Here is a 19546-nt window from a genome sequence, read left to right as displayed (position 1 = left end):
TGTGTGCAAGTGTGTATATGTGTGTGCTCAAGCGTATGTTTTGCATGTAAATGTGTATGCATGTGTACATGGACATGCCTGTGTCTGTGTGGATGTGAATGTGACTATGGATGTGACTGTGGTGTGCATACTTGTGTGTGCAAGTGTGTATATGTGTGTGTGCTCAAGTGTATATGTTTTGCTGTAAATGTGCATGCATGTGTGCATGCACATGCCTGTGTCTGTGTGTGCATGTATGTGTATATGTGTATATATGTGTGTGCTCCCATGCATGTGTGTACACAAGGATGCTTGTGTGTGCAGAGGTGGAGGACAGCCTAGGGTATCATTCTTAGGAACATCTACTTCCTTTGAGACAGTGACTCTCATGGGCTAGAGCTACCAAAAAGGGTGGATTAAGTCAGTTAAGGCAGGGTCTGCCTGTCTGTCCTCCCCAGAGCTGGGGTTACAAGTACATGCCAAATTCAGATTCAGATCTTCATGCATGTAAGGCAAGTGCTTTACAAGATAGAATGATCCCTCCATTTTGTAATGTAACAGTCTGAGTCTGAGCCTCATTTCCCATTTAATTGTAAACTTGGAAATCAAATATTTAAATAAGGGACTATTATGAAATAAGAATAAATTGGGACTGTGGAGATTAGTGTGATGATCCCACCTGACAGGCTCTAGAATTCTCTGAGAGATGGGCCTCCCTCTGAACACACAGAAGAGGTTAGCTAGCGTTAACCTAGGGGAAGACATGTCCACGGAGCCTGACATCCCTGACTGGGATCTGGGATGGAGGTTATGTGAGAGGCGAGCTGAGCAGCACCATTTATTACTTTCTACTTCCTGACTGTGGATGTGACTGTCACTGTGGATGTAGATGTGGATATGGATATGAATGTGACTGTGGATGTGGACGTGGATGTGGATATGGATGTGGATGTGTCTGTGTCTGTGGACGTGGATGTGTCTGTAGATGTGACTGTGAATGTGTCTGTGGACGAGGATGTGACTGTGACTGTGGATGTGGATGCAACTGTGAATATGTCTGTGTCTGTGGATCTGACTGTGACTGTGGATGTGGATGTGACTATGTATGTGGATGTGGATGTGACTGTGGATGTGACTGTGACTGTGGATGTGTCTGTGGATGTGGATATGACTGTGACTGTGGATGTGTCTGTGGACGTGGATATGACTGCGACTGTGGATGTGGATGTGGACACGGATGTGGATGTGTCTGTAGATGTGTCTGTGGATGTGACTGTGACTGTGGATGTGACTATGGATGTGGACATGGATGTGGATATGTCTGTGGATGTGACTGTGACTGTGGATGTGGATGCGACTATATATGTGGATGTGGATGTGGATATGACTGTGACTGTGGATGTGTCTGTGGACGTGGATATGACTATGACTGTGGATGTGGACATGGATGTGGATGTGTCTGTAGATGTGTCTGTGGATGTGTCTGTGGATGTGTATTTGTCTGTGGATCTGACTGTGGATGTGGATGTGACTGTGGCTGTAGATGTGGATATGATTATGACTGTGGACGTGGATGTGACTGCTATTATAGCTGTTTCAGGCTCCTGCTGCCCTGACTTACCCATCACGATAACTGTACCCTGAATGGTTAGCCACAACAACCCTTTCCCCCCTTAAGTTATTTGGTCAGGGTATTTATTCCAAGAAACTGAGTACAATGAGCTGTGAATCTCCAAGGTGCCCTCTCGTGGCTGGCCAACACTAAGACACTCTTCTCCATGATCAAGGTCGTGGGAACCATGCATGAACTCACATGAAACAAGCCCATCTTACCTGCTGAGGCCATTCTCTACGTGACCGAGGTCTCTGTCCGCGTCCTTTATTGAAAGTTGGGTCGGGGAGGGCTGAGAGCATTGGGTGTTGACCTTGGCCATCTTTACACTGGTCACATTCAGCCCCAAGGTGGCTGCTATAATGTGAACACAAAGTAGGTATATTGTCAGGACACCTGAAAAACCAACTTATTATAGACAAAAGTTCTTAGGGCACTGCTTTTTTTAAAAAAAGGTTTATTTTTACTTTTATATATGAATGTTTTGTCTGCGTGTGCATCATGTGCATGCCAGAAGGAGTGATTGGATTCCCAGGAACTAGAGTTATCGACAGTTTTTAGCCACCGGTGGGTACTGTGAACCAAACACGGTTGTCTTGTTTAGTTCACAGCAAACAAGCAAACAGCAAGTACTTGCCAGGCGGTGGTGGCGCACACCTTTAATCCCAGCACTTGGGAGGCAGAGGCAGACGTATTTCTGAGTTCGAGGCCAGCCTGGTCTACAGAGTGAGTTCCAGGACAGCCAGGGCTACACAGAGAAACCCTGTCTTGAAAAACCAAAAAAAAAAAACAAAAAACAAAAAAAAACATCTTTCCAGCCCCAATATACCTTTTAAAGTTGGTTGTTCAGCTCAACTTATTGTAATTAGTAGATAATAAATAATATCAGTAGATTACACTTGCTTAGTGTAATACATTATTATTTAATAATAATAAATACTGATATCAGATTACACTTGCTTAGTGTAATACATTAAATAGTAATAGTAGTAGTAATAATAATAGTAATAATAATAATAAAATAAAATCGATAGATTTGACTTGCTCCTACTGTTAAAACATAGGAGGGTTTATTTCCAAAATGAAAGTTTCTGAGTCGTTGTAAGAGCACAGGTCCAATTACAGACAAACACAGGAGACTGGAAGCTGCTGATCTAGCCTGCTCTGACGAGAGTAGAAAATTACTAAGAGTCAAGCTTTGTTGACAACCTGCAGACATAGCAATCATGTACTTTGTAAACTCTGAAGGAAAACGGATACAAAACATAAAGATGAAATCACATATGGTTTCTGCTGAGGAGGGGAAAAAAGACAGAGGGGAAGAAAAATCCCAGCTGGCGCTCAAGAGTTCTCAGTCAATGAGAAAAGGGAGGGCGGGGCCTGAGTCAGAGGAGGGGGCGTGGGGGTGTGTGGGGAGGGAAGTTCTCAGTGCTCAGTCTCTGTCTCTATGAAGCCTGGGTTTGCGAGTTGCAAAACAGTCACTGCTACTTTGCGCCTCCAGTGCTTTTATTATGAAGTGAGGGTCCACATTTCTGATGCCTAACATATGTGGGGTCCTGAGTTTAACACTAGCACTGAAAACAAACAAGCAAGCAAGAATAACAAATAAACAACAATGCATTCAGATTCTGGATTTAGCATGCCAAAGAAAGTAACAATATTCGGTATTCATAAAACCCTTAAAGGTGATAGCCAGGGCCAAGTGTGATGGTGCAGACAGGTCACCTCAGCACTCAGGAGGCAAAGACAGAGAGGGCTTCTGGGAGTTTAAGGCCAGCCTGGATTATATGGTAGGCTGCTGGCCCACGAATGCTACACAGTGAGGTCCTATTTAAAACCAGGTAATGTCAAATGCAAGACACCCTCACCTCATTTAATGATTACAATGAGCTTTTTGTAACTGTTAATCCCCTCCAATAGATGGCCATACCAAACTCAGAGATGTGAAGTATCATGCCCAGCCAAAATAAGATCAAACTTCCACTAGGGCCTGTTTGCTCTGCCACAGTGATACAGTGCTTTCCTGCAGCTGGCCAGGGAAGGTGTCCCTGCGGCTGAGGAGAAGAGGAAGCTAATGCGGGAGCAAAACTGCTGTGACTGGCATGTTTATAATTCCAGCAGAGGTCTTCCAGCTTCAAGATAATCCTCTAAGTTTGAGGTCACCCAAACAGGCCAACACGGGCTCTCTAGAGGAGCCCCAGAAGCCAAGTGTATCAAAAGTCAGTAGAAGTCACTTCAGGGAGAGATGCTAACTTCTAGAAATAGCCCAGTGACTCATGGGAGTAAATGGATTCTATTTCCAAAGGAAGGTCAACTCAAATTACCCAGGACACCCGTGGGAAGCAGCCAGTGGCCCTGCAACCACGGTCAGATCATTTGGCTGCCTGGGGCGGACTTGGCTCAGCTGGGCCTTGACTCGTCTCTGATGTTGATGGTTTCAACCTGTAATTTTAAATTTCATAATTTCTAAAGAGAAGTATGATAAAGCCTGTAGTTTTAGCTATCTTTAAACAAATGCTGTGATAAAGGACCATGAGCAAAGGCAACTTGGGGAGGACAGGGTTTGTTTCATCTCACAGACTGTAGTCAAGACAGGAACTCAAGGCAGGAACCTGGAGGCAGGAACTCAAACAGAAGCCATGGAGGAGCTGTGCTTCCTGGCTTGCTCAGGCTGTTTTTATACACTCCAGAACCATCTACCCAGAGGCAGCACCCCCCACAGTGGGCTGGGCCATGCCTCATCAATCATCAATCAAGAAAACACCTCGCGGGCTTGACTACAGGTCAGTCTGATGGGAGCATTTTCTCAATTGAAAGTCTTCTTCCCAGATACCTCTAGCTTGTGTCCAGTTAACAAAAACTAACCAGGACAGCTTTTTCAAGGACCTGCCATCTAGAGACACAGCTGGTACAACGTGACCCTGCAGGTGGTCCCAAGAAACTTGGGCTTTTACTCTGATATCCAGTGCGAGGATATGTCAGAGGCATAAAGGTCCATTTGGCTGCATCAGGAAGGATGTATTCAGGAGGACCTGGGTGTGAGTAAGGAAAGCAGCTAAGATCTGCTGCAGGATCCCAAAAGGAAAGGAAATAGAAGCCTGCACTAAACAGGTGCCTGGCCTTGATAATGAATTGAGTAAACTGAAAAGCCAGTTAATGGGTAGAATGTGGCAGGAAACAGTAGAATGTGCCAGGATACAGTAGAATGTGCAAGTATACAGTAGAATGTACCAGGATACAGTAGAATGTGCCAGGATACAGTAGAATGTGCCAGGATACAGTAGAATGTGCCAGGATACAGTAGAATGTACCAGGATACAGTAGAATGTGCAAGTATACAGTAGAATGTACCAGGATACAGTAGAATGTGCCAGGATACAGTAGAATGTGCCAGGATACAGTAGAATGTGCCAGGATACAGTAGAATGTGACAGGAAACAGTAGAATGTACCAGGATACAGTAGAATGTGCCAGGATACAGTAGAATGTGACAGGAAACAGTAGAATGTACCAGGATACAGTAGAATGTGCCAGGATACAGTAGAATGTGCCAGGATACAGTAGAATGTGCAAGTATACAGTAGAATGTACCAGGATACAGTAGAATGTACCAGGATACAGTAGAATGTGCCAGGATACAGTAGAATGTACCAGGATACAGTAGAATGTGCCAGGATACAGTAGAATGTGGCAGGATACAGTAGAATGTACCAGGATACAGTAGAATGTGCCAGGATACAGTAGAATGTGCCAGGATACAGTAGAATGTGCCAGGATACTGTAGAATGTGCAAGTATACAGTAGAATGTGCCAGGATACTGTAGAATGTGCCAGGATACTATATCAGTGAGTGTAAGGGGTAGTAGTGGGGAAGGGGCTGAGGATGATGAGAGCAGGGCTACAAACCACTGAAGCAGGAAACTAGGGAAGGAAACAGGTTTAAGAAGAGAGTGAGCCCAGTTGGAGATATCTGATGTAGCCGTGGCTTTTCTGTGGCAGTACTAAGACGGCATGGCCGGGGCAAGTTGTATAAGAGTGAGTTTATCATCAAATGAGGTACAAGAAGAAAGGAGGAGTGGCCCCTGGTTCTGGAAAGACTCAGTGAAACAGTATTCAGCAAAACCAGAACGGGGAAGTGGGAAGGGGTGGGTGGGAGGACAGGGGAAGAGAAGGGGGCTTACGGGACTTTCGGGGAGTGGGGGGGCTAGAAAAGGGGAAATCATTTGAAATGTAAATAAATTATATCGAATAAAAAAAAAATTAAAAAAAAAACTGTATGGTATTGGAAAAAAAAAAGAGTGAGTTTATTTGGGCTTATGGTTGCAGAGGGTGAGAGTCCGCTGTGGTGAGGAAGCACTGCAGCAAGCGGCAGGCAGGGGGAGCCTGAGCAGAGCCTCTCACGTCTTCAAATTCATAGCACACAGCAGAGAGCAAGCTGGAGACAGTGCAGGGTTCTTCTTCTGAAAGCCTGCTGCCCAGTGACTTCCCCCAGCAAGGCTGCACCACCTAACCCTCCCCAAACATCACCACCAATTATTCGTGTTCAAGACTATGGGGGGCATTTCTCATTCAAACTACCACACTTGTGGAGACTTTAGAGGCAATGTATGAGACTGGCTAAAAAGCAGTAAACTCGGCTTAAATTGTCCATTCAACATTTTAAAAGAAGATTTATTTATTTGTATATTTATTTATTTATGAGTACACTGCAGCTATCTTCAGACACACCAGAAGAGGGCATCAGACCCTATTGCAGATGGTTGTGACCCACCATGTGGTTGCTGGGAACTGAACTCAGGACCTACTAGAAGAGCAGTCAGTGCTCTTAACCGCTGAGCCATCTCTCCAGCCCCCATTCAATTTTTTTTTTTTTTTGAGACAGGGTTTCTCTGTGTAGCCCTGGCTGTCCTGGAACTCACTCTGTAGACCAGGCTGGCCTCAAACTCAGAAATCCACCTGCCTCTGCCTCCCAGAGTGCTGGGATTACAGGCGTGCACCACCACTGCCCGGCTTCATTCAACATTTTTAACAGAGCACTTACTACTTCTAGAGAACACTCTAGAAGCCAGGATTTATCAGAGAATATAGTAGCTTATAAACCCCAGCTGCTGGAGTGATCTCTGTTCTCTGTAGAAGGAGCTAACAGCCCAGTGGGGTCTGCAGCAAGTTTTAAAGCAGTTTGGGAACTCTGTAGAAAGACAATCAAGAGACTCTCTTTTGTAAGGAGACCTCAGTTGAGAAAAGGCCTCCATCAGTGGCCTGTAGGCAAATCGTCAGGGGCATTTCCTGGACAAGTGAATGATGTCTGAGGGTCGAGCCCTTAGTGAGGGTGACCTCGCTGAGCAGGTGGCCCTCGGTTGAATTTAAAGTAAGCTGAGTAAGACATGAAGAAGAAGACAGTAACCAAATATTCTTCCACAGTTTCTGCTTCAGCTCCTGAGTCCATTCTTTCTGCTTGGGTTTCTGCCCTGACTTCTCTCAGTGTTTATTGGACTATGATATAGACACGGAAGCCAAGCAAAGCCTTCCCTCCTTGTTTCTTTTGGCCATAATGGCTTTATCACAATAACAGAAAGGACGCTAGGACCCTAGCATGATTTCTGGGCGTGGTCCTAATATATGTTCCTTTAGGCCCAGGTAAGGAATCAAATGTCACTATGCTGTCACAGTCTGAAGTCAGCCTCATGGACATAATGAAAGAGTATCTGTCAGAGTAGGCAGTTGGGGCGTGTGTAACATCACAGTGTGATTGATAACTGGGCCTGGGCAACAGGCATCCATGAACTTCTACTTCACAGCTTTCCTGCTCATCTTTTAGTTCAGCTGTTGCTATGCCAACCGGCTCAGCTGGGTAGCCTGGTAATCTGTGGGCTAGTGGTCTTCTGCTTGCTTCCCCTGAGGAACACCTTCTTGCAACACTTCAGCTGCTCTGTCACAGGCACAAACCCAGAGGCACTTAACAGACTTAATAACCCCCCCCACCCACACCCACCCCGGCAACACTCCATTGACTCAGAGCTCAGAGGATGTGCAGCCTTCTATCCCTCAGGAAGAGAATTTTGAAGAACACTCTGGGGGATCCTTGGAGATGCCTTGCCACCTAGATTGAGAAAAGCTGGCCTTGGTTCTGTCTGGCTCTGAAGTCCACAATGGGGTTTCTTTGGTTTACCCCATAAGGGACTAGCAATGTGAAATATAACTTTATTTTCCCAAACAGGGAAAACTCACATCCTGCCAGCTATGAAGGTGACCTCACAGTCGACTCACAGTTGGAGTTTAGAAACGGTGTGTGAGCCATCTCCCAAAGGCATGTGTGCATTCTAGAACTCGAGCAGGAAACCAAGAACACACTATTTCAGATCACATGTATTTTCTTTATAATGTGACTAAATGTGTCCTCATCTCTTCCCTGGTCTCCACTCCAATTCTTTCATTGACTCCTTTGCCCAGTATTTCCCAAGAACTAGGAACTAGGCCTGCCCCTGGGGGTTGTGAGGCTGGAGAATACAGGTCTGCACCTTGGGGGAATCACATAATTCAGTGGCAAGTGCATGTGCAATGCAGATGGGTTAGCAAGCATAAAGCAGTAGGGAGGGGTAGTGCAGGAGGGGTTGAAACAGACACAGAGGCAGAATGGAGAGCCATGCAGGCAGGTGAGAGACCCCAACCATGTCGTGGGGACCTGTGTGGAGGTCCCTCCAAACAATCACACTAGTTGCGCCACACCAACCCTGGCAACCATTATGCTGCACACCTTCACGGTTTGACTAAAACTCTGATACCATGGAATTCAGCTTTGCCTTTGTGATTGGCCTGGCAGGTCAGGTGTTGACATGACCCACACATATGCCAATACTCTTTATATAGGCAGGGTTCTTTAGAGTCACAGAATGTATGGGTAGTCTCTATATAGTAAGGGAATTTGTTGATGACTTACAGTCTGTAGTCCAACTCCCCAACCATGGTCACCAGTAGCTGTGGATGGAAGTCCAAGGATCTAGCAGTTGCTTAGTCCCACAAGGCAAGCAGGTAATGGAGGAGGGAGGGAAGGAGGGAAGGAGGGAGAGAGGGAGAGAGGGAGGGAGAGAGAGAGGGAAAGGGAGGGAAAGGGAAGGAAGGAGGGAGGGAGGGAAAGGGAGAGGGGAGGGAGGAAGAATGAGGGAAAGGAAGAGGGGAGAAAGAGGGAGGGAGAGGGAGAGGGGAGAAAGGGAGAGGGAGATGGAGAGGGAGAGGGAGGGAGAGGAAGGGAGAGGGGAGAAAGGGAGAGGGAGATGGAGAGGGAGAGGGAGGGAGAGGGAGGGAGATGGAGAGAGAGAGAGAGAGAAAGAGAGAAAGAGAGAAAGGGGGGGAGAGAGAGGGAGGGAGGGAGGGAGAGAGAGAGAGAGAGAGAGAGAGAGAGAGAGAGAGAGAGAAAGAGAGAAATCTTCCTTCTTCCAATGTCCTTAAGTAGTTCTCCAGCAGAGGGTGTGGCCCAGATCAAAAGTGTGTGCCACCACACCTTTAATCACAGATGACCATGAACTCAAGAGATCTCTCTGCCTTAATCTTCTGGAATTCATAGCCACTGTGCCTCAAGATCTCCATGCCATGCCAGGCAGTGGCGGCCGCACGCCTGTAATCCCAGCACTCTGGGAGGCAGAGGCAAACGGATTTCTGAGTTCCAGGCCAGCCTGGTCTACAGGGTGAGTTCCAGGACAGCCAGGGCTATACAGAGAAATCCTGTCTCGAAAAAACCAAATCCAAAAAATAACAAAAAAAATAACAACAACAACAAAAAAGATCTCCATGCCAAGATCAGGTCAGAAACTTATATCTCTGAGCCTCCAGATTAGGATCACAGGTGAGCCTTCCAATTCTGGATTGTAGTTCATTTCAGGTATAGTCAAGTTGACAACCAGGAACTTTTGCTAAGACCCAAAGCCTTAGAGAAATCCTTCATTTTATTTAAGGACTGCTTCTCCAGATTCCCCTGCACATGCATAAAGAATGGAATGAAAAGCAGATGGGCTCAGGAAAGTGGCCCAGATCTGAAGGATGGCCGTCACCATAGGGATGGACACCTCACATGTCCTGGACACCCGCTCTCTGCATGTTCTTGTCTCTGTTCTGATATCTTGAATGGTGTACTAACTTACTGGATCCTCCCACAACCCTGTGAGCGACTCACACTGGAAATTTCTATCCCATGCGCCTGGGCAGGTTCACTTTGTTAAACCAAACTCCAAACAGCTAACAATTCCCACGGTGTTCCATGTGTGCAACCGTTTCTTGGTCATTATATTCTTCCTTTCCACTGCCAAACTCCAGGATAGAAAAGAGATTCTCAGTTACTGAGTCCTGATTCATTCTGAGACCTGAGATCCAGCCATGGGACACACACATCATTGTACTCAGTTCCAAGGGTTAGATGAATGCTAGTAATTTTAGGGTGGCATAGAAGAAAATCCCCCAAAGCTTCCCAAGACAAGCCATGTTTGAGAATTTAACTGGCTTTATGTAAAAGACAAGAAGTCTTGAAGCAGATATAAATCAACGGAAAGATGTATGATGATTGTGTCTAAATGTCAGTCAACTGACAAATGGACCAACAATATGTGGTAAATCCACACAATGGATCATTACCTGCTAAGAAAAAGAATGAAATTTTGGGTTTTTTTATTTTTAATTAAAATCCATGTTACATGCTGTAACGTACATGGCCATTATGCTGAGTGGAAAAAGACAAGGAAGACTGTGATTTCATGGAAACTTGAGGAATAGATAAATCCATAGACAGAAAGTAGCTTAATTGCCTTGGTTGGAGTAGGGAACTTAGAAGAAGAGGGTTGTTAATAGGCACAGGGTATCTTTTCGGGGTGTTTAAAGTTCTAAAATTATATTGTGATTGTTCTAAAGCTGTGGATATACTAAAAATTCAATACTGTAAATGAGTAATCTTTGTAGTTAAAAGAAATAATATTCCATCTAAAATTACAATACCCTAAAATGCAGAATTTATAATATCTGCTATGAGACACTCACTAAACACAGTACAAACACAATATACAAGCCAAAATATAAACACAATTAAAGGGGTAAATGTCAAAATAGCACATTCATCATCACCATTATCATCATCACCATTACCACCATCACCACAGCCACAAGACTACCAACACCATCATCATGGTGTTTAATGAGAATGTCTCATATAGGCTTGTATGTTTGGACACTTGTTTTCCATTGAATGATACTATTTGAGGAGATTTTTAAGATCCAACCTTATTGGAAGAAGCATGTCACGGAGGGCACCTTAAGAGTATGCATCACCCTACTTCCAGCCTCTCTCTGCCTGGTGCTCTGGCTGCATGCCTGTTCCTGTTGTAGCCATGCCTGTTCCTGTTGCAGCCATGCCTGTTCCTGTTGCAGCCATGCCTGTTCCTGTTTCAGCCATGCCTGTTCCTGTTGCAGCCATGCCTGTTCCTGTTTCAGCCATGCCTGTTCCTATTGCAGCCATGCCTGTTCCTATTGCAGCCATGCCTGTTACTGTTGCAGCCATGCCTGTTACTGTTGCAGCCTTGCCTGTTACTGTTGCAGCCATGCCTGTTACTGTTGCAGCCTTTCCTGTTCCTGTTGTAGTCATGTCTGTTACTGTTGCAGCCATGCCTGTTACTGTTGCAGCCATGCCTGTTACTGTTGCAGCCTTTCCTGTTCCTGTTGTAGTCATGTCTGTTACTGTTGCAGCCATGCCTGTTACTATTGCAGCCATGCCTGTTGTTGCCATGGCATTGGACTCTCTTCATTTTATAAGTAAGTTTTGGTTGTGGTATCTTATTGTAGCAGCAGAAAGTAACTGATAAAATCATCACCATTCGCGTAACGTCCTCCACCACCACCATCATGACATGGTGGTGATGGCACCACTATGATGAATTTGAGAATGGACTATGCTGGGCACTGCACTACAAAGTTTTACTGCTACAACTAATTTAATCCTACCAATAACTGTATGAGGTAGTATCAGCATAACTTACTTTACGGATCGGCATGCTGGGGTAAAGAATTCACACAGCTAGGACTACCTAATTAGCCAGCATTAATCTAATGATGAGTCTTTGGGTTTAATTCCCAACTCTCAAGATCTAAGGGCAATTTCTGGGAGCAATAAATATCATGATATCCTCTACCTGTTCACAGGGTCCCAAAGGACATCTCAGGTCTTAGATAAGGTGTATCAGAGTGTCCTGGGACTGCTCAGGGCTGAGATGGGAAAGGACAAAGGAAGGGTATTTACAGAGTTCGTGGACATCCAAAGCCCAGGCTTGCCCGAGCAGTAAGATGGAGGTAGTGTGCTTGAATTAGGAGAGTTCAATTGTTTCCTGGGGAAACAGTGGTGGTGGGATCCTCCTTCTCTAAACTCTATGCATTTTTATAACAGAAGCAAGAAGCTTCCAGATGCCAGCTGCAGAGTTTCAATTCCTGCCTGGGATGAAAAATGAACACTGTTTCCAGGAACAGGAAAGGACCAGGGGTGAAAGAGAATGTTCTGAAACCGGAACAAGATTACCAATTACAGTTGTTAGTCCAAGAGGCCTGTCTTATGCTTAGGACGGGTCTTGATCTTCTCCAGAGACAACGGGGGCTATGGGGGCCCTGGATTCCTCAGGGCTAAGTGTACTCACATGGCTTTGTAACAAGAGCCAGCTGTTTGAATTGGCATTACAAGAAGTGTGGTTCCGGCTTTTGCTAGAGTTAGGGAGCTGCCCCATTGCTGCTCTCTTGAGAACTGTCTTTCTTGCCCAGACCCTGAACCAGTAAGACCAGGCCAGGAACCTCCTGGTGCCTTCTCCAAGAATGACTTCCCTATGCAACTACAGAAGACATCTATTGCTAACTAGCCTTTGAGATATGATTGCAAAAGTAAGCTGTTGCCATGGTTGGAAATACTGGAGTTATATCTGAGTTCAGTAGCTGTTATAAAGCACTCGTTTCAGGACAGTGACATGGTTTGGTGGGTAAAGAGAATTGCTGCCAAATGTGAAGACCTGAGTTTGACTTCCAGGGTTCATATGTCAGAAGGAAAGTACAGACTCCCCCAACAACAAATGGAAGTATTAAGATTTGCCCAAGCTGAGATTCAGGATGGCTAAATAGCCCGTCCCGAGTTACCCGATGGTCGAGCTAGGCAGTGAGTGAGCAAAAGCTAGTCTGACTTTAACTCCTCCACTATAGTATGGTAGTTCAAGATGAAGCTGTAAGTCTTGTAGATAACAGAGGGGGTTCTGGGAATTCACTGCCACATGGGGTGTGGCCTCTGTGAAGGGTGCGGTGTGTCTAAAGGGGAGATTTCCTGGGGGTGGATAGCACAGTCTCAAATGTCACAGTATCATTCTGAAGCACCTGGAGTCATGCCTCAAGCCATCTAGATTGGTACTTGGAAGATCGTCAGAGCCAGCTGGCCACTCAGCCACGACTATGAGCCTTCCCTCCCACAGTTCCTTACTGCCCCAGATGCAGCTTTTCCAAGTCTGCTCAGTTACCACAAATTAGCCAGAGATCCCTTCTGCCGGGTCTACCATTCACTCAGAAATGGCTGGGGGATTTGGCTGCTGCTAGGGGCTCACCTAGGCAGTGGGTACGTAGCCAAGAACCAGACACAGGCAGCTGCTTAGCTGCTTTTATCTTTCTAGAGACTGGCACTTAGGATAGGTTCTTGATGAGTTTGGAATGAATGGATGAATAAATGACCCTCTAAGCGTGGCTGCAAGGTCCTTCTGGAAGATGGCTCTAATATTTCTCTTCTCGGGAGCCCATGGTGTAGAGTCCCAGTATATCGTAGCATCGATGCTGCATGAGCCCCAGGCTTAGCCCCCGCAGTGCCTCCCACCTCTCAGCCAGTGCACACTTGTGCTTTACAGACACAGCTCCCTTTTCCTCTGCTTCAGCACGCTCTTACTCTCAAGGTGACCTTCCCTGAGAGGCCCTCTGGCAGAAACAATCCTCAGCATCTATTTCACCTCAGGGCTGTTGCTGTGTCTCCTTCAAGTCCAGAAAGCAGGCCACCCACAGGTGCTGTAAGCCTCCTCTCTCACACTGCTCAGAGAAGTTCCCCAGGGTAGAGACTGTGCCTGCTTAATTAATTTAATTCTGTTTCTCCCACTGAACTTTGTTTTGTACTAAGGAGTCATCAGTGTGAAATAAGAGAGGCCAGAGGGAAGCCCCAGGGTGTGTAATGGGGGGAGTGGTATAGAGAAAAAAGACCAACCCATCTCACCCTTCTGGCTTTGTGGTGGGGGTGGCCATGCTGGGGACGGGTCAGAGCAAGGCCCTGGGGCCTGGTTATTGTCACCTCTCAACTCCTGTAGGAAGCTGGCAGCCAGCATGATCTTCCAGAACTAAAGAGCCAGTGCAGCTTCCACCTGTTTACCTCTGGGTACCATGGCAACCTGAGACTGGTCACCATAACAACCCCATTCTTAACCAGAAGCACATCCTGTAGCTGACAGTGAATGAGAACAGAAAAGGCGTAAAATCAGGTGCATCGGAGGCAAGAGGCATACAAAGTCCTGGCCAAAACCCCCAAGGAAAACGACTTGAGATCTTGTGCCACATGGGCAGCTGTCAGAGGGCATCCGTTTGTGGCATCAAGGACCACAGAGGACCCCTCGGGAGTGAAAAAGAGGTTGAGGGGGAAAAAAATAAGAACAAATTTCACATTCATCTCCACTCACACCAGAAGATCCCCCAGAGCTCAGCTGAAATCTCTACTATGTTCCACATGATATGACTAAGTATCCTACAGTCAGAATTTTAGTGTAGAAGTTTGGTTTGGTCATGACATGCACCTCCCACTCTGGGTCCAACTCTCCATGGGCTCCCTTTCCCATGAGTTCTCACTTGGGGTGTGGGCACCAAAGGGCACTGCATTCAGTGAGTGCCATGGCCAGACAATGACATGCCTGCTTGTTTTAATGAATGATGTTGTACAGAGGAGAAGGATGATCCACAGAAAATGTTGGTGCAGAACTGAGCTCCCTGCTATAGGATGGTGTTTGAACCCAGCGTCTAAAGTGTTGAGGGATTGGGGATGGTGAAGCAGACCCCAGTCTCAGCCCAGAATAAGAATTGGTGGTGATCGCCCATAGGGGACAGTCCAGCTTCTGGGGAGAAAGGTTACCCAGGGTAAAGCTGCGCAAATGGGTCTCACCTGTGAGGCTAAGTTTCTCCAACGTCTATCGAAGGCTGCAGACTCCACACCACTCTGCTTAAGTTCCCTTCTTGAAGGAGGAATGCTTGCCTAGGAAGATGCTTGCTTCTGGAGATCAAACCGTATCAGAGAGGGAGATGAGGTGGGAAAAAACTGGATCAGCTCTCCCTGACTCCTCAGTCTCAGACCAGGGTAGCCAGTAGATTAGCAACCTGAGGTTGTTAAGGGTGGGCTGGGAGTGGGGGAGGGGATGGAAGACAAGGGGGGAGTGCAGAGGTATTGAGGAAATTCTGAGAACAGACACTTTATCAGATAAGCGGATTCTAAGGGATCAGGGGCCACCAACTCTAACTCTAGCCACTAAGCCTTCTGGCCCTGTGGCTAAGTCAGGTATAAACGTTTCATTAAAAACAAAAGAAAGGATGCTTTCTTCTTAAGTAAATCCCTCACTCATTGCTCTGTCCACCTGCCCCTTTGTCTTTCTAGGCTGAGTAGGGTTTGGAAGTGCAGCTTACATCCCCTGCATGCTGCCTCAGGGTGACACCTTCCAAATCTTCGATCCGAGTTCCCCTGGCGCGATTTTGGAGCTGGGAGACTCTAATTCGGTGAGCCAGAGGGACGCGATGGACTTTGAGTCCTTTCCTGATTTAATGGTAATGAAGATGCTAGCCCCAAGTACAGTGTGGCTGGAGATTTATGGCTGGACCCACCCGGTCCTGTCTCGGTAAAGCCAGCCCAGCTCTTTCTGTTTGGTTACTTGAAGGCTTAGCGGGCTTAACTCAGTGAGTCTGCAGAAAGGGGATGCCTGTGGGGAGCCTCGAGGAAGCTTGTTCTAGTTCCAAGCGCACTGGAGGGTGCTTGCAGAGACAGGCAGGAAGGGATCTGTTTCAGCACCATGGGCGGCGGACAGCGCCACGCGACAGTGCCTGGACCGGCTCGGACGTGGAACCCGCATCCAGCCCGGACTCTGTATTCCCAGTGCAGTGCCCAAGCAACTTCCATCTCAACCCTTCTTACCCCGTCAAAGTTTGGGCTTCTCAGTACGCCTGGATCTGGAAGAGCGTCTCCACTCTCTCTCTGTTTCTTTGAGCTCTGGGCAATAGCCCGGACTTCTTGCTCCTGCTCTTCAGCTCCCCAGCTCCAGCATGGTCTTCTGGGGCCAGCAGGCGGAGTAGCCCGTTGCCTCCTTTGAATGGGAGAGTCAGCAGAGGCGCCTGAGATGCAAAGGAAGTCTGGAGAAAGGCAGAAGCCACACTCTCTTGTATCCAGAGGAGGAGGCAGGAAGCAAGAAAGCAATAGTCCAGCTGTCAACTTTGGACTCTTCTTCTGATTACAGTCGGCTTTCAGTAGCCCACACTGAGGACAGTAAAGATCCGGCCGCTTGAAGTTCAAGGTGTGTGTGTGTGTGTGTGTGTGTGTGTACTACAGTCATCTACAATGCACAACTGTACAATCTGCACTCAGTGATGCTTTTAAAAACAAGTTTCTCTTGGGATACATATTCTTGCAGTTTTTAGTTTTTTCTACTACACTATATTCTAGACCAGTGAATGGTTCTCAACTTACGAGTAGTGACCACTTTGGATGTCAAACGACCCTTTCACGGGGGCTGCATATCAGATCTCCTTCAAATCCAATATTTACATTGCTATTCTTTTTTTTTTTTTTTTAAGTTAGATCATTTTATTTAAGAGAAGAGGACACACAAACCCTCCCATTCTTGCGGGAGAGGCAGCGGCAACGTCCAGATCCAGGGGAACCTGAACACGCGACCAGCACCACGAATTCACGGACACTAGAGCTTACATTGCTATTCTTAGTGGTAGCAATAAAAACAGTGTTATAGCTTAGGGTCACCACACATGAGGAACTGTATTAAAGTGTGAAGGTTGAGAACCACTGCTCTAGACTCAGAGAACCAAAATGTAAAACCCACAAACCCAGCTAGCAGTCCCTGTTCTGTATTGACTTCAACGGGGATTTAAGTTCTCCTTGAAGATAAAAGGTTGCTTGTTTGTTTGTTTTTTTTTTTTTCAATAAGCCTGTGCAGTTCCAGAAACTAGATTTGTGCCCAGTTTGTGCAGGTGAACAGGGCAACATTGCTAATTGCCTAGTATGTGTGAGGCCCTGCTTCAGTCTCCAGCTGGGAAGAGGAGGAGGAGGAGGGAGGAGGACAGAGGAGGAAAGGGGGAGAATAAGGAAAAGGAAGAGGAGGAAGAAGAGAAAGGGGAGAGAAGGAGGAGGAAGAGGGGAGGATGAGAAGGGGAAGAGGAGGAAGGAGAGAAAGGAAAGGAGAAGGAAGAGGAAGAAGAAAAGGAGGAGGGAGGAGGGGGGAGGAGGGAGAAGAAAGAAGAGGAAGATAAAGACAGGAGGAAGGGGAGGAGGGAAGACGGATTCCCATCTCTCCATCACTGACAGTTGCCATCTCTGGCTCTGTAGTCCCGGAGCAGGTCCCTGGGGCAAACTGAGCCTTTTCGTGTCCTGTCCTGAGCTCCAGGCTCTCATGACCAATACCACAAAGGGGGAAAAAGAGCCACAAAAGCAGATTTTACAGAAACCGGCCCACTGGAACTTCCCCCAAGGAGCTTCCCCAAGGAGCTTCTATGAAATTTCCTGGAAATACCCATCAAAATTGCCTTTCCCCGCAGTAGGTTGTCTTCGTTCACACCATACTCAAAGGAAAAGTTGAAGCCCATGGTCCTAACTTGAAAAATAAGAATTAGGAAAAATAGATAAGTATGTACACATGTGTGCCCCTGTATACATGTGTGCCCCTATACACGTGTGCCCCTGTATACATGAATGCCCCTGTATACATGTGTATCCTGTACCCTCATAAAAATAGGAAACGAAGCCTAGAAAAAAAATTCTCTGAAGAAACCTCAGGCTTGTTTAGATTCAAGAGATTCAGATAAAGAATGTGCAGAAATATAAAGGAACCAAACAGCGCTGAAGCCAGTTGTGACTGCAAACGTCCATGATCCTGGCACTTAGAAGGCATGGGGGCCCAGAGGGCAGCCTGTACTACACACCCTTAGTCTCAGTGGCTCGGAATTCCAGAAGACTAAATGACAAAGAAAACAAGCCCAAGGCAAAAAACCTAATCAACCAAATGGAAAACATTTCAAGTCAAAGCCATGAACATGGGTGGGGTAGAGACCGCTTGTTTTACTGTTTATGTTCTAAGAAGGAACTTGAAATTAATCCAATACATGGGAAAACATAAATTTGTAAGACTTGCCTTCATCAAGAGGCTTAGTGTCCACATACCAGGGAATTTCTGACGCATCTTGTGCAACTGTTTTGTCGGGAAATAATTTATTTTCTTTTCTAATACCAGTGATTTATGCTACAAATTAAAGCTGTTCTCCACTGGCTCATCCTCAGGGAAAGCAGGAAGCAGATGGGTGTCTTCTGTTGTCTGGAGATGTTTTAGAGCTCTAAACAAATTTTAAAGTCCCAGTTTGGAAAATGCAGCGGTCACCACGATATGACTTTTGGGCATTAATCCTGCAATATGAAAGTCCCCTTGTCTGCTGGTTTCTGAAATGCACACCACTTCTAGGACTCAAGGAGAGGTGCAAAAAACAAGACCTTACGGAATTCTTGACAAACTGGAGAGGTTTGCTGCATCTGAAGGAGGGAGATGAAACAGTTGGTGCAGGTCTGGGCACGTAGTTGGCCCTTAGGTATCAATGTGTGTGTTGCTAGTTATCTCTGAAGAACTGGGAAAAAAATAGGAACAGATAACCTGGGGCAGGCAAGGATTAGACAAAGACTGAAGGGGTGTTTCTGTGTATTTGAGTGCAGGGGCACCTAGTAGTGAGGTCCTAGGACACAAAAGGTCCTGGTTTGGCTCAAGACCTAATCAAGTGTGTTACAGACCAAAGTCTGCCACGGGAAAACCATGATTCTTTGGTCCAGGAAGAGACAGGTCCGGTGGTCGTTGACAAACTGACATGACTATGGAGGCCATTTGAATCTGGATGTATATTTCTGGGTATCTCCCAAAGTCCAGGGCACATGCGGTTAAACAGTTTCTTCACTGTGGCTCCACTGGCGCTAGCCTGGGAGCTAAAGGAGGACGGTTCCTATTAGCCCTCGGGGGAGGGGGGGCGTAATAGGCCCCAGGCAATCAGCTCCGGTAGCAGCCTCTAGCCCCCCAGCCTGATGAACTAACTAACTAACTAACTTACTACTCAGAGTGTCGCTTTCTGAATCAAAAGTATCTACTGCTTCTTGAATCACACCTGGATAAGCTAAAAATGTTGTTTTGCCCAAGACTCCCTAGGTGGGGTCTGCAAAACAGCATAGTTCCTCACAGGCCTCCAAGGTTATCCAGGTGAGCCTGGGTAGAGATAACCTGTCTGCATAACAAGCAAAAGTCAAGAGTTAGAGGCAGAACAGGATTAACATGTCTGCTGTGGATGTCTCTGAGGTATTCAATTCAGCTGCAAATTAGCAACTCAAAAACAGAAAACCTGGCCTCTGGGATGGGGGAAGGTGGCTATGAACTATACATCAACTCAAAAGTAAATTCTTACTACCTGGCCCAACAGCCACTTGTAAGGTTCTTCAGATGTAAATATCCTTAGTCTGGGCCTATTGTTTGGAATCCCTCTGCCCTGAAAGGAATGACTAAAAAGCAAAAAAGAACCTGTGACTTAGAGTTCCTGGAATGCTTTTTCTACCATAATTACAGTAGCAGAATTTTTTGGCTACAAGATGGATTCTTTCATATCTATATTTGTTTGGTTATACTATGTCCC

General features: G+C 46.3%; 1 protein-coding gene across 1 annotated transcript in view; it reads right to left on the bottom strand.

Moving 5' to 3' along the window:
- The window catches only part of Cnga3 (cyclic nucleotide gated channel subunit alpha 3), a 30610-nt gene extending 28697 nt beyond the window's left edge, over positions 1 to 1913 (bottom strand). Inside the window, exon 1 of the mRNA XM_052193403.1 lies at positions 1813 to 1913. Coding sequence (XP_052049363.1) covers positions 1813 to 1913 — 101 coding nt within the window. The remainder of the gene's footprint in view (positions 1 to 1812) is intronic.
- Positions 1914 to 19546: the final 17633 nt, after the last annotated feature.

Source organism: Apodemus sylvaticus, chromosome 9, assembly GCF_947179515.1.
Source record: "Apodemus sylvaticus chromosome 9, mApoSyl1.1, whole genome shotgun sequence".
Lineage (NCBI taxonomy): Eukaryota > Metazoa > Chordata > Mammalia > Rodentia > Muridae > Apodemus > Apodemus sylvaticus.
This window is presented reverse-complemented; position numbering and strand designations above follow the sequence as displayed.